This window comes from Gracilinanus agilis, chromosome 3 (assembly GCF_016433145.1).
Source record: "Gracilinanus agilis isolate LMUSP501 chromosome 3, AgileGrace, whole genome shotgun sequence".
In the NCBI taxonomy this organism is placed as follows: domain Eukaryota; kingdom Metazoa; phylum Chordata; class Mammalia; order Didelphimorphia; family Didelphidae; genus Gracilinanus; species Gracilinanus agilis.
Genome location: NC_058132.1, coordinates 228,195,386 through 228,213,998, shown reverse-complemented (window position 1 = coordinate 228,213,998; position 18,613 = coordinate 228,195,386). Strand labels below are relative to the sequence as shown.

The following is an 18,613-nucleotide window of genomic DNA, read 5'->3' as shown; positions in this document are numbered from 1 at the left end:
TGGGGTCAAACAGAAATTTACAAAGGAAATAAAGTCTCTATAATTATGTGAAAATTACTCCCTTTTACCATTTCTCCACTTTTAACTCAGAAGTTTAACACCTCTTAACACAAAAATTTTTGAGCGTTAAAAACATCATTAATTGAGGCTTCAAAATCAAGAAAATAAGTAAAGGAAAGCAAAATGTCAAACGGAAACATATAGGGCATATATACATATATGTGTTATCATCATATAAATTTATTTTATGTGATAACAAAGAAATTGCACCTATGAATGAATTGGCATTCATTCATGCTATGAAATATGAAAGACTGAAATCCAAGCCTTTCCTGTTTTAAAGTCAGCTTCCTATCTGCTACTCTAGACTGCCTTCCTAGAACATTACATATTAAAATTCATGGAAATTCCTTGAGGAATGAAGGAATATTTGAGGAGAAAGTAGCATATCTGTCAAATATGAAGCACACATTAAGTTGAATTCAAATATTTCGTTATGTCTATGATAAAATTATCTGCTGTCAAATAATTTTCCCATTTTAGAGATCAATAAACTAATTTATAAAGAGATATTGTTTTCAGTATTTTGTATCAAGGTAGTAGTGATATTTTTACTAGTTAAAAGGCCTTAGATATTTATTAAAGTTCTTAATACAAGAAACATAACAAAACAAAATAATTCAATAGATATTTCTTATTTCATGAAAGTTCACTTCTCATAATTAAAAAAATAAAGAATTATTCTTATAAAGGTCAACTCTTTCTTTAAAGCTTACTCACAGAGGGGCCTACAGGACCTGAAGGACCAACTTCACCATCTTTGCCTGGAGCTCCCTAAAATTACAAGATGAAAACTCGTAAGGTAAAGGCAGACAACAACATTAAAACTAAAGGTTATCAATTTGAAGGTTTAAAACAATGGTACTTACTCTCTGTCCTGGGACACCAGCATTTCCAGCTTCTCCAGGTTTTCCAGGATCCCCCTAATACACAAACAGAAGCTATTTACACAATAATCAGTTTCCTAAGACAGCCAGATCTTAAATGAGGTTTTTTATGAATAAATAATACATACTCTACACTATACTTACACTGCTACCTTTGGGACCAGGAAGGCCCATACTCCCAGGCTGTCCTCTAATTCCTATTGAGCCTGCAGGACCAGGGCGGCCATCTTCTCCTGGAGCACCCTATAAAAATATTCCAGTTGCTTTATCAGTCAAACACATAATTATTATTATAAATTATTTCCAAGTAATCCTTAAAAACCATCTTGTCATCTGTGATTTCATTGAACAGAAAAGTTTAGGTTTTAAAATAGTTGTCATCCCATTCATAATTCCAGACAAAAAACAAACAGTGGCAAAGTTGTTTGTTTTTTTTAATGTAATTTCTTTTTTCTATGAATATCACTTTATTCTTTTTCTATTTTATTCTGTTACTTTTATAGTTCTTTTGAGTGAATTAATTAAAAAGTACTATTTCTCATATCATTACAGCATTATTTTTTATGTGGAATTTCCAAATGAAGTATGGGTTAGTCAGGTGAACATACATTCATTTCCTTTTAATACTAATTTCAGAGCCTAGTTTCTCTACTGTTTAAGGGGATAAAAGTCAATTGTCTCAGGCAATGCCTTCAATAACATAATGTGCGAAAGCTTGACAAAGAAAATGAAATCTGACATAATAGGACTTTTTCAGATTTTGTTTAGGAATTTCAAGATCATTTTTCTTTCAGTTTTATTTTTACCCTGAACCTTCTTCTAATACAGCATGGGGTCATTTCTATAATATTCCCTTATAATCTTCCCAAATTAATTCCCCTGAAACCTTTCACTATGAAGAAGTAAATAAATTTCTTTAAACATTTCCTTTGTCTTCTATGAATACATGATGGTTCTTTCCTTTCCCTTTCATTGACTTTTCCTGCCTGAAAACCAAACTCACTAAATCCCTACTCAACAAAACCCAGTAGCTTCCTATTGCTCCCAGGAGTAAAAACAAAATTTTCTGTTTGCAATCAGCCTTCACAATCTAGCTCCATCCTACCTTTTCAGTCTTACTCTTTAACAGATACTCTTCAGTCCACTGATCTCTTGGCTTTTCCAAGAACAAGACACTCCATCTCTCAGCTTTATGAATTTTCTCTGGCTATCTCCCATGCCTAGGATACTCTTCCTCCTCTGTCATTTCAGTCATTTCTGATTACTGATGTCTCTCATTTCCTTTAAGTACCACCTAAAATCCCATCTTTTACAAGAAGCCTTCTTTAATCCCTCTGAATTTCAGGGCCTTCCCTCTTATTTCCTAGTTATCCAGTATATAGTTTGCTTTGTATATATTTGTTTGCATTTGTCTCCCCATAAGACTGTAAATTCCTTGAGAGCAAGAACAGCCTCTTTTTGTATCCCTAGCACTTAGCACAGTGCCTGGCCTAGCATACAGAAGATTCTTAAATGATTTTTAATTGAACTGAACTGAATAAATCCCATGTAATATATATGTAATAATAATGAAGAGTCAAGCCACTAAGTACCATAAAAAGAATCAAACGCATCCCAAGGGTTAAGCAAGTGACCACATTCACAGTTATATTCAAATTCATTTGAGAAGTACAGATATTTATTAAGCTTCTCTTACTAAATCCCACACTTTACATTTAATTATCTCTCCTCTGAATGAAATAATGAGTATATGATGAAGTGAGAATTTTTCTTGAGGTATCACCAAAATCTAAGAAATGTAATATTTTTCACCTTCCCACCACATCGAGACTATACTTTTAAAGCTATTATGTCCATCAATTATTTTGGTCAACTTCTCAATCCATTGAAAATAAGCAGAACTAAAGGGTTTGTTTTTCCATATAAACAAAAAAAGGTTAACATCCATTTGATCACATAGCATCAAAATAAAATGGATGTTTCACCATTTATATAGAGTAAGTTAAACACAGGAGATGATGGTTATAAATAAATTCCCTTCTATTAACATATCATTTACCAAAGGTCCAAGTTTTCCTTCAGGACCCTGAACACCAGGATTTCCTGTGAGACCCTAAAAAAGAAAAACAAACAAACACAAGTGTCACTACTATTGAATTTAGCTGCTACTTATAATTGCAAAGGGCAACAAAATTTCTACATGAACAAGCACAATATTATATCAGTTAAGTGGCCTTCTTTGGTATGGAGAATCTACTTTCTCCACTACAGATTAATATAAGAGCCAAACACAGCATGACATATTAAAATCATGGTTGACTTGAAGTCAGAAGAGCCCAATTTAAGTCTCATGACTGACACCCAAAAGCTGTGTGACCTTGGCCAAGCTATTTTAATGTCATCAAGCCTCAGTTTCTTCATTTGTAAAAGTGAGAATTACTCCCTCAACTACCTATCTCATAGACTCATAGTAGTGAGGAGAAAATGAGATTATGTATTATAAATGTATTAAATAAATACTATCATGTAGTTCAATTTTATCCACACATAAACTTATCACGGAAGTGAAAATTCTGACAGGTATGCATAAGAATAGTTCTATGGCTCATAGAACAGCCTCCAATGTACTTCCCCAAAAGAATTTTCACAATGGTGACTTCAAAATAACATAATTCCCCTTCATTCATCAAATAAGCTGCTAGAAAATGGGAAGAAAATACAAGAGGGGTCAGAAGGATGTCCTTCTCTCTTAAGGTAAATCTCTCAGCTGTGAAAGACTGAAATAAGGCTTTTCCACAGGTGCCTGGAAAGATGAATAATAACTTGAAAATGATGTATCCAAAAGGAAAGCACAAATACAGTGGAATGGAATCCCATTTTAAAATACAATCACTTTGAGGAGATAAAGAATAGAAAATGTTGACAGTCATTCTGGCTATAAAGAAACAATTTCTCTTTTCTTACCCTTGCACCTGGAAGACCAGGTTCACCTGTACGGCCTGGGTCACCCTGACCTCCCTTAGGTCCAGAAGAGCCTGCTGGACCCCGCTCTCCCTGGGCCCCCTAAACAAAATGAAATAGAATTAGTAAGTGAAAAAAATCAAAGGAACAGTGACGATAACATAACAGGTCAATCTCTTCATACAGTGGCATCTTTGCATGGGATCTTGATAGGTTTCAGTATAGAAACAAAATTTATATTACATTCCCATTTCATTTAGACATTTCAGTCAGCACGAATATAACAAAGTATTTATTTTAATTAATAGAAGTAATCTCTAATTTTTATCCCTGAAATCAACAAAGCAGATATCTTTTAAGGCAAAAAGAAAAAAGACAAATATGTGAAATGGCTGTAAAATTAAACTAAAACATAGTTGACAAATCAAGGGTAGACAATAACATTTTTTTTTCACTGCCTTTGGCAGCCCTACAACTGTCTGCAGATATTTTTTTATTTTTTTAAACCTTTACCTTCTGTCTTAGAATCAATAGCTGTGTACTGGTTCTAAGGCAGAAGAGCAGTAAGGGGTAGGCAATGGGGTTTAAATGACTTGCCCAGGGTCATACACCTAGGAAGTTTCTGAGGGCAGATTTGAACCTAGGATCTCCCATCTGTCTCTACACCTGGCTCTCAATCCATTGAGTCACTCAGCTGCCCCCCAGATATTTCTTAACTATATAAATCTTGTCTACCAAGTTTTGATTCTTCCTCCCCCAATTTAGTAATCATGGGACCTTAGAAACAGGGATTTAGCTTGCATTCCTAATGAATTAGCCCTCAGGTTTACTGACAGTGGGTGAAAAGCACAAGCCTGCAGCGGATAAATGGTGCACTAGGAACAGTCCGGAAGACCTGAGTTTTAATATTGCCTAAACTTCAGTCAGACTAGGTTTCTTCATCTGAATAATAATAGCACACACACACACACACACACACACACACACACACACACCCCAGAGTTGTTCTGAGTATCAAATAAAGAAACATATGATTTGCAAATCTTAAAGAACTATAACAATCTGGATCAAGGACTCTAAATTCCATTAGAAATAGTTTCATTTGCTAGCCAGTGACACCTGAAGATATCATTCTCTATAAGATAGGCTTTTTCACTAATCAGATTATCTTACCTTTGGTCCAGGCAAACCATCAGAACCAGGAAAACCACGATTTCCAGGAGAGCCCTAGAAAAGAACAGAAATCGTTTTGAATTTGTTTTCTTCCTTCCTATCCAATCACTTTCTTTAAGTGGCAACTCAAAGTTTTGATCATCTGTAAGTGTTCTTATGACCTCTAACTTTCCTCCACTGTGGAAGATTTTTAAAATTCAAATAAATTACTAGACTGAAAATGACATTTAAAGTTTAGGAACACCGATAACAAAAAAATTTGCAAATTATATAAGGCTTTAACTGACTACTAAAAAATGTTTTAAATCACTTATATTTCTAGGTCTACTATGTGTCAGCAGTAAGCCCAACATAATTTACACATCATTTTATATATGTATATAATTATATAATATATACAACATATACATAATATATTCATAGTATTTCTATATGTCTCTATAAGGATTGGTTCTATATTCCTTACTCTTTCTCCTACTGGACCTGGAGGACCAACAGTCCCTGGGTCTCCTCTGGGACCTCTTTTTCCTTCTTCACCAACTGGACCTATTGGTCCCTGAATACCATGTGGACCCTGTGGAAGACATGGAGAAATACATATAAAACTGAGGTTTGGTGTCTATAATTGTTTTAATTTAATGAATGAAATAAACCAACATATTCTACACTACATAATGTTTTGAGTAAAAGACTTATTTTCAGACTTCTCTTCTATAACTTGATAGACTTTCAGCAGGTCCCTTATTTGTATCATTTTCAACCGATGCAGTTCAAGAAGAGTAAATGGTTTGATTTGGACTTCAATGTTTTTTGACTTACCGGTTCACCTTTAGGTCCTGCTTCACCTTTAAAACCTGGAACTCCAGGATCTCCCTGTAGAACAAAATTTTAATATTTAGATGAAATGCACCAAACAGTCCAAATGGCTATATTAAGTAGTAGAATGAGTTGATTTAAAAGCATCCTTCCAATTTACTTCAATTCAATTCAACAAATATTTATAGGACGCTAGAGATACAAAGATAAAAATACACAAAATAACCCCATTCCTATCAAGTAGTTTCCACTTTACTTTCTCCTTTTTTATTGTACTATAGATTGTCAACTTTTCTGCAAATTATCTTTTGAGACTGTTGCCTAGAGCACCTAGAGGTTAAGTCATTTATCCCTGACCATTATCTCTGGCTTAGAAGCAAAATTAGAACACATTGCTTCTTCACTCCAAGGTCAACTCTCTCCAATAAGCCAATTTACAAATAAAATTATAAATAATTTGAAAAGAAAATCCCTGAAAGCTGGCAGGATTAAATGTTCATGAAATTCAATGCAATTTGGTGAAACATTCCACTATTTATTTGATTTTCACAGATTTTACATAAATGAAATTGTCTTCAACTTTTGATTCAAAATAGAATATCATAGCCACAGTGAATAATGTCTCTGAAAAAAAATTTTTTTAGTCAAAAGATTTGTTCATCCAACATGGAAAAGTATTAAGATTTTAGAGTTCTGTTTATAATGTGGGGTTTTTAGAAATTCTATTGCACAATTGCTTGGAACAGAGCAAACAATGATCTAGGTTTTAGCTGTTTTCAATGTGCTTTCTCATTAGGATCTTATTTTACATTTGACGAAAACTTTTTTTCCTTCTTTTAAGTCAAATTGATTATAGCAGTAATACTCAGAAGAAAAAGGAAATCAATAATAGTGACATGAAAAGTTTCTGATAGAATACTAAAATAATTAGAAGACTGAATGCAAAATAGATACTGAAAGGAGACTTAGGAAGAAATATGTTACAGTAATTATTTGCATTAGAAAAGTTATCATGTTAAACATATTAAATTAAAAATAAGACAACAATTATATTTCAGTGAGTATAAATACTCAAAGGTATTTATCCCTAATAAGCATGCTGAAGTCTTTCCAATAAAACCAGTGGTGATAAAGGAATTTTCTTTCCTGAGTGAAATTCTTTCCCTTTGAATATTAAATTAGTTTTACATAACATGATTCAAGGTAGATAACTTTTTGTAATATACATTTAATGTACTTAAAAAAATAAGTAACATGTCTATGAGATCTTCAAATGTAAGGAATACATAAAATAATTTTAATTAAGCTACCTATAAAATGAATTGAAGACTATTTTGAAATAATGGTCTTGCTTTTTAAGTTTCCCAAAGATAATTTTAGTCAACTATTATACTGGTTATATTATATTTAATTTAATTACTTGCTCAAAATTCAAAAGTAGACACTGCAAATCAGTCTTTCAGATTTTCATTTCACAGATATAAAATCTATTTATTTCTATTATTGGAATTTATATCTTTAATTGAATCATATTACATTTGTTTATATTAGCTTTCTTAGTTCAATGATCCATTGAGATTATTATTATTTTCAAAGAACTTTACCGTTTGGCCTCGAATACCAGGTTGACCAGTACTGCCCTGAGGTCCTGGAGAACCAGGAGGTCCAGTAGAGCCAGGAGGACCCGAAGTACCTGGAGAGCCCTATAAAAGGCAAAAGTGCTACAATAAGCAAATCTAGAGAGAAAACTGAGGTTTAATCGTTAAACAGCTAAAGCTTATATTTCACATGAAATTCACTTAAGAACTTACTGTTGGACCTTTTGCACCAGGTGTACCATCAGTTCCCACTGTTCCCTAGGGGGAAAAGACATTTGAATGTCACATTCAAAAGGACTATGTCAATGAAAACACAAAATGATAACTCTTTGGAAATTAGGGGAAGAGAAAAGAATGAGAAAAAAATGTCGAACAAAAAATTATTAATAAGACTTGCTTTTCTTAATATTCAAAATTCACACATCCTCTCCCCAATTTTTATTATGTCCTTTAATTTCACTTATTTTAAGATTTTATTAAAGTATTTATGAAAGAAATATTGAATTTATTCCTTTATTTAAAAAAAATCAAATTACCCTGTTCACTGAGTAATGATACTAGGTTATGCCTAACTTACAGGGAGGCCTTGAGATCCAACTGGCCCTGGAGCTCCTGTTTCACCTCTCTGTCCCTGAGGACCTTCAGGGCCACGTGCTCCAGTGGGACCTGCTTCACCCTATTGAGAGACATGAAAAATAGGCAGATAAAAATATCTAGCATAGGCTAGATAAAAATATCTAACATAGGTAATAGAACACATTACAATTGAATTGCAAACTCAAAGTTAAAGTACCACATTGGAGCCAACACAATTTTTATCTGTGGCTAAAAAAGTTATTTAGCAACTTCCATAGCTGTTAGATCAAAAGCTGATTTGTGTCTGATTGGTTTCCCTGGAATTCTTATTGTCTTTCATTTAATAAAGCACTACACGTTTTTTCTTAAAGTACCATAAATGTCCTATGTTTTCTCCTTTCAAGGCTCTAGTAATGCTGCTTTCTCTCTATGTAATTTTCTTCCCCAAATTAACACCTGTCAAAACCCTTCCTCCCTTACAGGGTCATTGAAAACACCATCTTGTCATAAAGGCTTCTTTGACTCTGCTTCTACCCTACTCCCTATTCCATCTAATCCAAAATGACCCCTCCATCTTCCAGAGCTATCTTTATAATTAAAAACATTTCTTTTACAGCATTTTAATTTAAATTTTTGTTCTGGTTATTTGTGTATATTCCTTCTCTTCCCTTTTAAATAGTAAACTTCTTGAAATAAGGCTTTGTCTCTGTATTCCCACAATATCCAGGATAAAGATTTACAAATTACACAATAATCTCATCTCTTTGTTTATTTGAATGATGAATAAGTTGAACATCATTGGTCTCTCATGGACATATTCTATGTGCTATATGCTGCAAAATACTAGAGAGCTAAATTCATATTCATCAGGCTCATATTAAATCACTTTCAGAGGGGTTGACTTAAGCCATTCTCCACATATCCAAATCTTCATCAAAGGATTTAGACAACTATAAAGCAGTTCCTTAGAATGGGAACAATATAATAGGCTACAATACAATATAATATACATTATATGAACACTCACTGTTTGCAGAGGACTAATAAAGCTCTATAGGACATTCAAAGTTTAGTTTAATTAAATCAGAACCCCTGCCTTTAAGAAACTAAATACCTTAAAAGAGGATTATGCAAATATATATATATATATATACACTTATGCATGCATACCCAAACACACATCTTTAAATGATTTTTTCTCAAAATTTTCACAGTACTTTTCCTGGCTAAGATGAGCACTGGAGCAATATTTAGTTAGCTAGGTTAATGTCTTCTCTACCTTTCTGTATTTCTCTACTTTTACTCTTTCCACCTCTTTTGTAAATAAACTGAGAAAATACAATCATATTTGGCAAATAAGGGATCACCGGTTACTTTGGAGAGAAGAGCTGTAGTAAAATAATGAAGTCAGAAGCTGGATTTCAAAGAGGTAAGGAGCAAGGGAAAGGAGACATAATGAAATCAGAATGTAAAAAGCTTTTCTAGGAGACTGGTGGAGTAGATAGGAAAGAAAGTGCTTTGGAATGTAAAGGCTATTGAAGTTTTGTTTGTTTTTTTTAAAGTTTGGGGAGACTTGGTCATGTCAGAATGCTGCAAGGAAGGAACCCAGAGTTAGAGAGAGGATGAATATACTAGGGAGGATGATTGAAAAACAATTTGCTGGAGGAAACAAAAGAATCCAAGTAAAGGGATTGATCTTGGCAGAAAAGGACTATCTCATTATCAGGTATGTGAGTAGGAACAAAGAAGGCAGATGGTAGAAGTTATCCAGGGCTGACTGGGCTTTGGCAAGAAATGGATGGGTAGGTCAAGGAAGCAAGAGATTGGATAAAAAAAGAGGGAATAATTCCTCAGGCAGGTGTTGGAACTAAATAATTAGCAGCAGAGGGCCACTGCAGAGATGTACAGAGGCAGACCAGATGCAGAATTAGGTCATGACTCACTAGCAAGTAAGGAAGATTCCTTGGAGCAGATTCAGTTTTTTATTTACTTAAAAATTTGAATAAATATTTGGAATCGTTATAGGGCTTCCAAGGACATTTATTATTTCAAATAGAAATGACTGTATTAACTAATTTTCTCTAATGTTTATAGATTTGACTTCATCTCTTTTTTTAAACTTCAGTTTACATGTGACAAAATTTTAAAAAGCAAAAAGATTTAGGAATTTTCTTATCTTCTTAAAATACCCTATGAGCAGGGATTTTTTTCTTGTTTAATGCTCTTTTCCTATACTAAAATCATATTTTAATGCCTTATCATGCAAACATCATGGATGTACTCCTAATATATATCAATATATATGATCATACATGTGTGTAAGTATACATATATGTATGTATATCACATGAATTGAAAACTAAGAGACTCTAAACTTCTTTCTACCAAGCCAAAGCTGTAGATCCAAAAGAGAACTATATCTATTACCCAAGAACTAACCAAAGTTTGGAAATGTTCATTAAAACATGATGTCCCTCAGATGAGGTCTTTCGTTGTTACCGTTGTTGTTGGACACAGCAATTTACAAAAATTGCTATGGCACTGTGATCTGTGTTGGGAAAAGGTATATCCACTTCTATCAAATCACAAAGATTATTTAAAATGTTGAATTAACAATCCCTTAAGTTTATGCTTCCAGGAAAAATTCCTAATACTTTTAATTCTCATATGCACGAACCACTTTCAACTGCATATCACATAAGGTGAATGACTATCCACACAAGTTTCTAAATACATACACATACATTCACATGCATCATATATCTATAAATATACAGCTATCACATATGAATATGTATAATACACATCTATGTATATATAGTACATGCATGTGTATTATGTATGCATGCATGCATATGCCTATATATATATTAAAATAAAGTTCTTGAAGATATAGATTTACTTGGTTTTTGGTCCAGTCCTGTTATTTAATCAGTGTTCAGGAAATCCTGGTATGGAATTTCTCCTAACAATGCAGATTTGCCACTTATCTTTGTGCTTTATATATAAAGCAGCCTCTAGTATAATCTTCTCTTGACAAACATATTAGAAAGTATATGGCAGAGACTGTCATAGTCAAAAAATGTTTTCCTTTTAGGATCATTCTTCTGAATCAGGATACAAATTACATGTATTTTACATACAACAAAATTTTATATATGCAAGTAGGGGGCCCCCTGTAGATAACAGAAAGTATTGCCAAAGGAAAACTAGATATGTGGAGATAATCCCACTGTACTGTTACTCTAAAAACAAGAATTGCAGATGTTTTCTGATTATATTTACTGAGTCCAGCAACATCTTAAGGTCCTTCTGGACTATAATCCTTGTGCATATTATCCAAACGAATGGGAGAAATGAATAAATAATGACTCATAACAAATGGAAATCATTCTGGAAGAACATTTTAATCCATGCCCACTTACAGAGCCAAGTCCCTTCCTTTGTATACTTAGGTTTTTTTTTTTTAAAAGACAATTAAATCTGGGTGGGTAGGAGAAGAAAAAGTCAGCCTTGCATGAGAAAACAACTTCTTGATGAACTTAAATTTATTTAACATTCCCATTTTTAAGGTCATTATGTTTTTTATTAATCCCAGGCAAAGTAACAAGTACATATTTCCAATTAAAATTAAAACTAATATTCCTTTCAGCTGTCTCAGTTGCCTGGAGCTATAATCCAAATTCACCAGATGAGCCAATTACACATAATGGAGATTATAGTTATGGAATCACAAAATCATAGTCAACTTATCCTTACTGTATTTTTCTTTATTCAATTTTTTTCCTTAGTTACCTTACTTATGAAGCAATACAGTACCCAGTGAAAATATTATGAAGTATTTCTTTAATTATATTAAATGATTAATAAAATTACATATTTCCTTTTAGATTAAACCAATCACACAGAAATAAATAGTTCAAAGTATTCAAACCTTCATTCCAGGATTTCCTGGAAATCCAGAAGAGCCAGTTATCCCAAGAGGACCCTATTAAAAAACAAAAAGAGTGATTAAAATATTTAAATATTCATTCTATATTGTTCCTTGTAATTTTTAGCATCTTTATGTGGACTTCCCCCACCTTTGACACATTGTTAATATATATAATATATATTAGCTTTCTTGCTTTTTATCTTAGACATAGTTCTCATTAGAAATACATCACTTTCACTTCTATAATAATAGAAGAAATTTAAAAATACTCAACAAAGAATTAAGGATTATGGTTTTAGAGTTTTCCAACTGCAACACTATCATTTGTGGCTCATGATATTAAGAGAAGGAAATCATATATCTTAAGTCAAAGTTATTTAAAACAATATCACTTATATCTTGGTTTAGTAGCTAAGGAAGAAAAATATTAAATGCTAAATATAGACTCTTATTTCAAAGAAAATTTTTATACAAGCAGGTAGCACATCAACTAACATTTTTTATCACATAAAAAATTGTATTCTGACCCTACTGTTCTATTTAAAGCTAAACAATTGATCATGTAAAGAAGAAAACACTCAACTCTAATTCAAATACCTTATAGAAAAGAAGAACTACCTATGGATATCATTTCATTTTGCCAATATAGATGTGATACGTCTATAAAATAATATGAATATAATCCAACTTCATATGGTTCTATTAACTGAGATCATGTAAGGTATGCATATGCATTGTGTACATGTATATCCATATTTGTTTGCATGGATATAGGTGTACACATGTACATTATATACATGCATATACATGTATATATAATATAAAGCTTAGTATTTTTCACTTTTGACATGAACAAAGCTTGTAGAGATGCCTTGCTGTGCCATTTCCTGAGCTCAACCAATATTTGTTAAGCAATAAAGGTTATGCTGGTAAATATCTAACAACCCACCTTAGGAGGGCAGATAACATATACATCCAGACTCTTAAGTTTTATCTCTCCATTATTAACAGTTTTTTAAATCTACACAATTAATGGAATAATCTATCTAATTCTCATTTCTGTAGTGATTGCTAATTTCTGAAATCTAATTACTCAAAATCTAATTACTTGCACTGAAAATTTAATATTGATTTGCCAGTTGGAGCTGGCTGTAGCACAGCTTTGACTCTGAATCTGTTTTTTCTCCAATAGAAGTAACATTTTCTCCCCTCAATGAATACAATATAAGTATAGCTTACTGGCAGTTAAATACTATATAAAAAATATTTGTTAAGAAGTCATGATATAGGGAGATTTTTTTTTCAGTTTCACAATTATTGAAGAAAATTTGTAGAACAGTACAAGATGCCCTGGAGAAAATCAAGATCATATTTTAATAGTAGTAAGGAGAACCACAGAGAAGGAAATGTAGAGAAGTAAAGCTCACCATTGGTCCAGGTTTTCCAGGCATTCCATGAGCACCACGTTGCCCCTAAGTGAGAACAATGCATAGGAGAAAAGATTATGTTCTCTCTGGTAAGAGACACTTAATGATATTAACATGTGTTTCCTTTTTAATTTTCACGTGTTATAACTACTCTCTCTTAATAAAGATTTAATTTTGACATAGATGACTTGGAAAAAGTCAAACTCTAATCCACAAAATTTTAAATCCATTAAATTCTTTGCTAGCATGATAAAAATAGCTTTAATTGTACTCATACTATTAATAAAGGAGTGTTAAATGTAGAGATAATGAAAGGGAGTGAAAAAGAGTTTAATAATCCTGTGTACCTTAGTGTAACTCCTTCTACTCAGAGAGTTCAAAGGCCTTGATAAATATGAATTCCTCATTCTTCTAAATAGTCAAGTTAACTTGGCAGTATCGATTTACTTTTTTTTACAGATAAAATAACCAAGTAACAAAGAAATTTCATTCTCTCTGGGGAAATCTAAGTGATAAAGTCAATTCTAATTGTCCATTTTTCCTTTACTCCACCATCCATGCTTTACATGTTAATAAGTTTTTCTATTCATTTTAATGAAAAATAAATAAATTCATATTAAATCCAAAACAAGATCTGACAACTCTTATGAATAGTTAAAATACACATTTTGGAAACATAGAATTGAAGGTGTTATGAGAATACTTATTAATCCTAAAAGACCTGTATGAAGCTTAATTTTTTCTAATGGAAAGATAGTTGTAGAAATTCAAAGAATTATATACGTTCAAAAATTTGGGGAAATGGTTTTAAAAAATGCCTGGCACCAAAATTCAGTTCTCAAAATTACTTTAGCTCTATTTTGGTCAAGAATGACAAATTTCAAAATAGCCATGTTCTTTGGAAGTCATCTTGTTCAATCCACTTATTTCACATGAGGAATATGTCTAAGAGTTGTCATTCCTAATTCTAAACCCAATAAACTTTCTTTTCATATTAAGCCTGAAATTGCTGTTACCACACCATCTAAAACTGACTTCCTTTTAGCAAAAATCAAATATGTTCCAAATCTTCAGGATAAAAAGATAGAGTTCAATATCATTAAAATACCAATATACCATTCAAAGCAGGATAAATAAGCCAATTACTGAAATAATACATTAATATAACAAGTCACAGTACAATTTTTCAAATGATTTCAATTTAGTGCCTCATACCACCATGATAAAGAAGTACAACCAAACCAACTAACTGCATTTTAGTTCCACTGAAAACAAAGTTTGGCTCAAAAATTACATTTTCAAAATGATTTCTCATTTAGTCATATTTTCTGTTAATATGAATGAAGCCTGGGCATAAAAATGTTTTCATAAAAATACAGGGAAAATCTTCCAACTACTCTATCTCATGAAATCAGTAGAAAAATATGTAGAGTCTAAAGCAATCATTGATTCCAAAACCTCCTTTTCTCTGATGCTATGTAAAAACAGCTCTTACACTTAAGTGATAGCAATATTAAATGATTTATAAATGGTATCTGGATAATTTTTGACCAACAAAGGAAACATACTTGTCCTACAAATTTCTCCAGGAATATTCTTTTAATCATTTGTTCCACTAATTTAATGACCCTCATTTTCAATTTGCATATGAAAAGCTAAGACCCCATTTTGATTAAAATGCATTTACATCTATATATATATAAACATACATACATATAAAAAATAAAAATATAATATTATAAAAGTAAATTAAAAATAAAAAATATACCTACATATATTTCTGTACATATATATTTCTACATATACCTATTTATGTAAATGCACACACATCCTATTAAATAAAAGGTAACATAAATAAGGATTTAAAAAATATATCCACAGTACTAAAGAAAGACAAATACTTACAGGAGCACCTTGTGGCCCAAGTCTCCCTCTCTCTCCTGGCATTCCTCTGGGACCCTATATTTTAAAAACCAATAATTATTTCTCAATACAATATATTTTCTCCTACTGGAATCTAGCAGAATACTTCAAGCATAAAAAGGAAAATGGCCTGTGTGTGTCCCAATATTCCCTGCTCCTGGAGAAGCTGAAGCTGCTACATCACTTGAGCCCTGGGATTCTGAACTGTAATAGGACTAAGTCCAGCACCAATGGATAAGACCCCAGGAGGGGAAGGTGGAGTAGGTTGTAGAAGAGGTAAATTGGTCCAAGATGGAAAAGAGAGCAGGTCATAAACAAAGCAGGTCAGAACTTCCATGATGTTCAGCAGTGGACTAAGGTCATGAGTGGTTATTGTATTTCCACCCTGGTGAGTTAGGGAGATCCAGTCTCAAAAAACAAAAGCAATTTTGGGTTGAGGTGGGGGAATGAAATAATACAAATGGTTATATTGAATAATCCAGGGAAATTTTATTTGGTCATTTTTGTTGCCATATAAATTCTTCTGGTTATAGATTGAGAGACATTTAGAATTATAGATTATCTCTCTAAAGTTAGAGATTCAGAGAATTGTAGAGCTGAGAGAACTTACATATTAACTGTTCTATTCCACTCATTTTAAATGGACTGATTGTCAGTTTTTAACATTTATAGAATGATCATTAATGAAAGGTATTTCCTCACCTACCAAATATTGCTCAGTATTTCCAGTTTCCCCTAACCATCATCACCTATAAATGCATGGTGTCCTCCCATCCTCAGTAATTAGAAAAATTATCCTGGTAGACAATTTTCTCAGGAATAAAAAAGTTATCTTGACAACTAGAGAATAGTTTGTAATGATCAATAATCGTTTGTAATTAATAATTACTAGTAGTTAGTAATTACTAGTTTGTAATTATCACTTTTTTACATTTACTCCTAAAAGCAAAAACATATTATAGGAATCTAAAATGATACTTACCAAAGGACCCATTGCACCCATAGCACCTGTAGGGCCAGCTTCACCCTAAAAGGAAAACAGGAAAATTCAAATATTATGAAAAGGCTATTAAACTGGGCAAAACACATGGTATATTTTCATTGCCTGCTATAGAATTAATGTTCTGTAGTTGTCTAAATGCGATGAAAATTTGACTTATGAAGAGTTTGTCAGTTTAAAGTGAAGATGGAGAATCTGACCACTCATAGAATCCTTAAAAAGAGAACATTAACTTAGGGTAATAAACTGGACCTATGATTTCTTTGTTTTAGGGGATCCTTTAACAAAAACTCCTCCTATCTATCTTAGAATCAATTCTAAGTATTGGTTCCAAGGCAAAAAAATGGCTAGGGCTAAAAAATGGGGGTTAAGTGTCTTGCCCAGGATTACACAGGAAAGCTGTATCTGAGGTCACATTTGAACCCAAGACCCCCATTTCTAGGTCTGACTCTGAATCCACAGAGCTATCTAGCTGCCCCTAGGAGACTCTTAATGGAGAAGTTCTCTGGGCAGATGGTCCTCTTCTCTGAAATGTGTATAACTAGTATATGTCACTGGCAGGGCTTGGAAGTAGATTGCTTCTTTACCCACTTAAACCATAATGCCTCTCTGCATTCATTTATTAGGAAGGGAAAAATAAGGGGAAAAAATTCTAACTTCTTGAGATAATAGTCTGATACAGATAAAACCACACAAAACTGTGACCTGGCAATTTAGTTATTGAATGAATATTACAGCAGTCAAGGCAATAAAACAAAAGCTCTGCCATCTGCTCTCATGTGCCATTCTGTACACTAAAAGCCAGTACACAGAAATAACTTGTTTTTGTCATTATCAGAACTGGAGGGAAGAACAACGGTTTGAAACCTCAAAGGTAAATCGAGACAAAGGCAGTTGGACCAGAATGGGTATGACAGTGCCAAAATAACCACATTCAATACCTCAATTTTCCAATAGTTATTGCGGTTCCAGCTAAATGTCTTGTATTTTTATTGCTTCAAATAGCACCATATAGCTGGAAAGGAAGACACATCTTTATGTATTCAAATCTGGCCTCAGACACTTACTACCGGTGTGCCCCCAGGCAAGTCATTTTACCCAGTTTGCCTCAGTTTCCTCATCTGTAAAATGAGCTAGAAAAGAAAATGACAAACCACATCAATAGCTTTACCAAGAAAATCCCAAATTGGGTCACTGGGAATTGAACATGACATAATAATGGAACAATAAATGGCTAGAGTAAAAATGTGTTTCGCTTTAATGACAGTGAGTTCAACACCTATGTACATCATATACTGAGTCCCAAATCATAGATGTTTTGAATCAAGTGAGACCAGGGGATTTAGACAAGAAGCCAATCTTCCACCACATAATAGGTGAAGCAATGTACAAATCTCCAACGATTTCTTACACCTAAATGTGAAGAAGCTCTTTTTCCATCTCTAATATCAGGCTAGGAAATTACCTTTGCCCCTGTAGCTCCAACTTCTCCTTTAGGGCCTTCAAGACCTTTGTGTCCCTGGGAAAGAAAACACAAATATGTATGAATCTTAATTATTTTTGGAAAGTATTTTTTTAAAAGCAAAGGTAAGAAATACCTTACTTAAATGCCCTTTTAAAATGAATAACAGTTTGAGTATTTCTTAAAACAAAAACTTTTAAATGGTATCTTTTTTCATGCAAGACATTTTTATATAAGACATTGCCAAAAAAAGCAAGAAAAATAAAGTGAAAAACACATTTCAACCTGCACTCAGAGTTCATCGTTTCTCTTTCTGAAGATACACAGCATTTTTCATCCTAAGTATGCACACACACAGTTTGTAACTATTTTCCCTATTAAGTTGGAAGCTCCATAAAGGCACAAAATATGTCTTATGTATCTTTGTATGTCCCTAATGTCCAGTATATAGAGAAGGAGAAATAAAAGGGTGTTGATTGAGTGAATGAGCAAAGGTACACCACAATTTGCAAATTGCTTTATAATCCTCATTGATCATGGATCTTTTTTGAGAGCTCTAGCAGGATTTTGAGAGTGCTTTTTCCTCAAGAATCTGATTTTTTGAAAGAACATCCAGTAAAATGTCAAAGGAATTTCAGTAACTGGAGAAACAATGAAACTGTAGCTAAATAAATGTAATTCAATTGTAATTCAAAAAGTTAACTATAGCAGTCCTGACACTACTAACCCAATCATATATTCTCTCTCTCTCTCTCTCTCTCTCTCTCTCTCTCTCTCTCTCTCTCTCTCTCTCTCT

General features: G+C 32.8%; 1 protein-coding gene across 1 annotated transcript in view; it reads right to left on the bottom strand.

Annotated features, from left to right (window-relative positions):
* Positions 1 to 18,613, bottom strand: part of COL5A2 (collagen type V alpha 2 chain) — a 182,186-nt gene that overhangs the window by 32,041 nt on the left and 131,532 nt on the right. Inside the window, exons 13-28 of the mRNA XM_044669074.1 lie at positions 17,821 to 17,874; positions 16,338 to 16,382; positions 15,338 to 15,391; positions 13,433 to 13,477; positions 12,006 to 12,059; positions 8,073 to 8,171; positions 7,709 to 7,753; positions 7,502 to 7,600; positions 5,901 to 5,954; positions 5,548 to 5,655; positions 5,082 to 5,135; positions 3,912 to 4,010; positions 3,007 to 3,060; positions 1,092 to 1,190; positions 930 to 983; positions 781 to 834 (exon numbers count right to left, since the gene is read on the bottom strand). Of these exons, the coding sequence (XP_044525009.1) occupies positions 781 to 834; positions 930 to 983; positions 1,092 to 1,190; positions 3,007 to 3,060; positions 3,912 to 4,010; positions 5,082 to 5,135; positions 5,548 to 5,655; positions 5,901 to 5,954; positions 7,502 to 7,600; positions 7,709 to 7,753; positions 8,073 to 8,171; positions 12,006 to 12,059; positions 13,433 to 13,477; positions 15,338 to 15,391; positions 16,338 to 16,382; positions 17,821 to 17,874 (1,071 nt within the window). The remainder of the gene's footprint in view (positions 1 to 780; positions 835 to 929; positions 984 to 1,091; positions 1,191 to 3,006; positions 3,061 to 3,911; positions 4,011 to 5,081; positions 5,136 to 5,547; positions 5,656 to 5,900; positions 5,955 to 7,501; positions 7,601 to 7,708; positions 7,754 to 8,072; positions 8,172 to 12,005; positions 12,060 to 13,432; positions 13,478 to 15,337; positions 15,392 to 16,337; positions 16,383 to 17,820; positions 17,875 to 18,613) is intronic.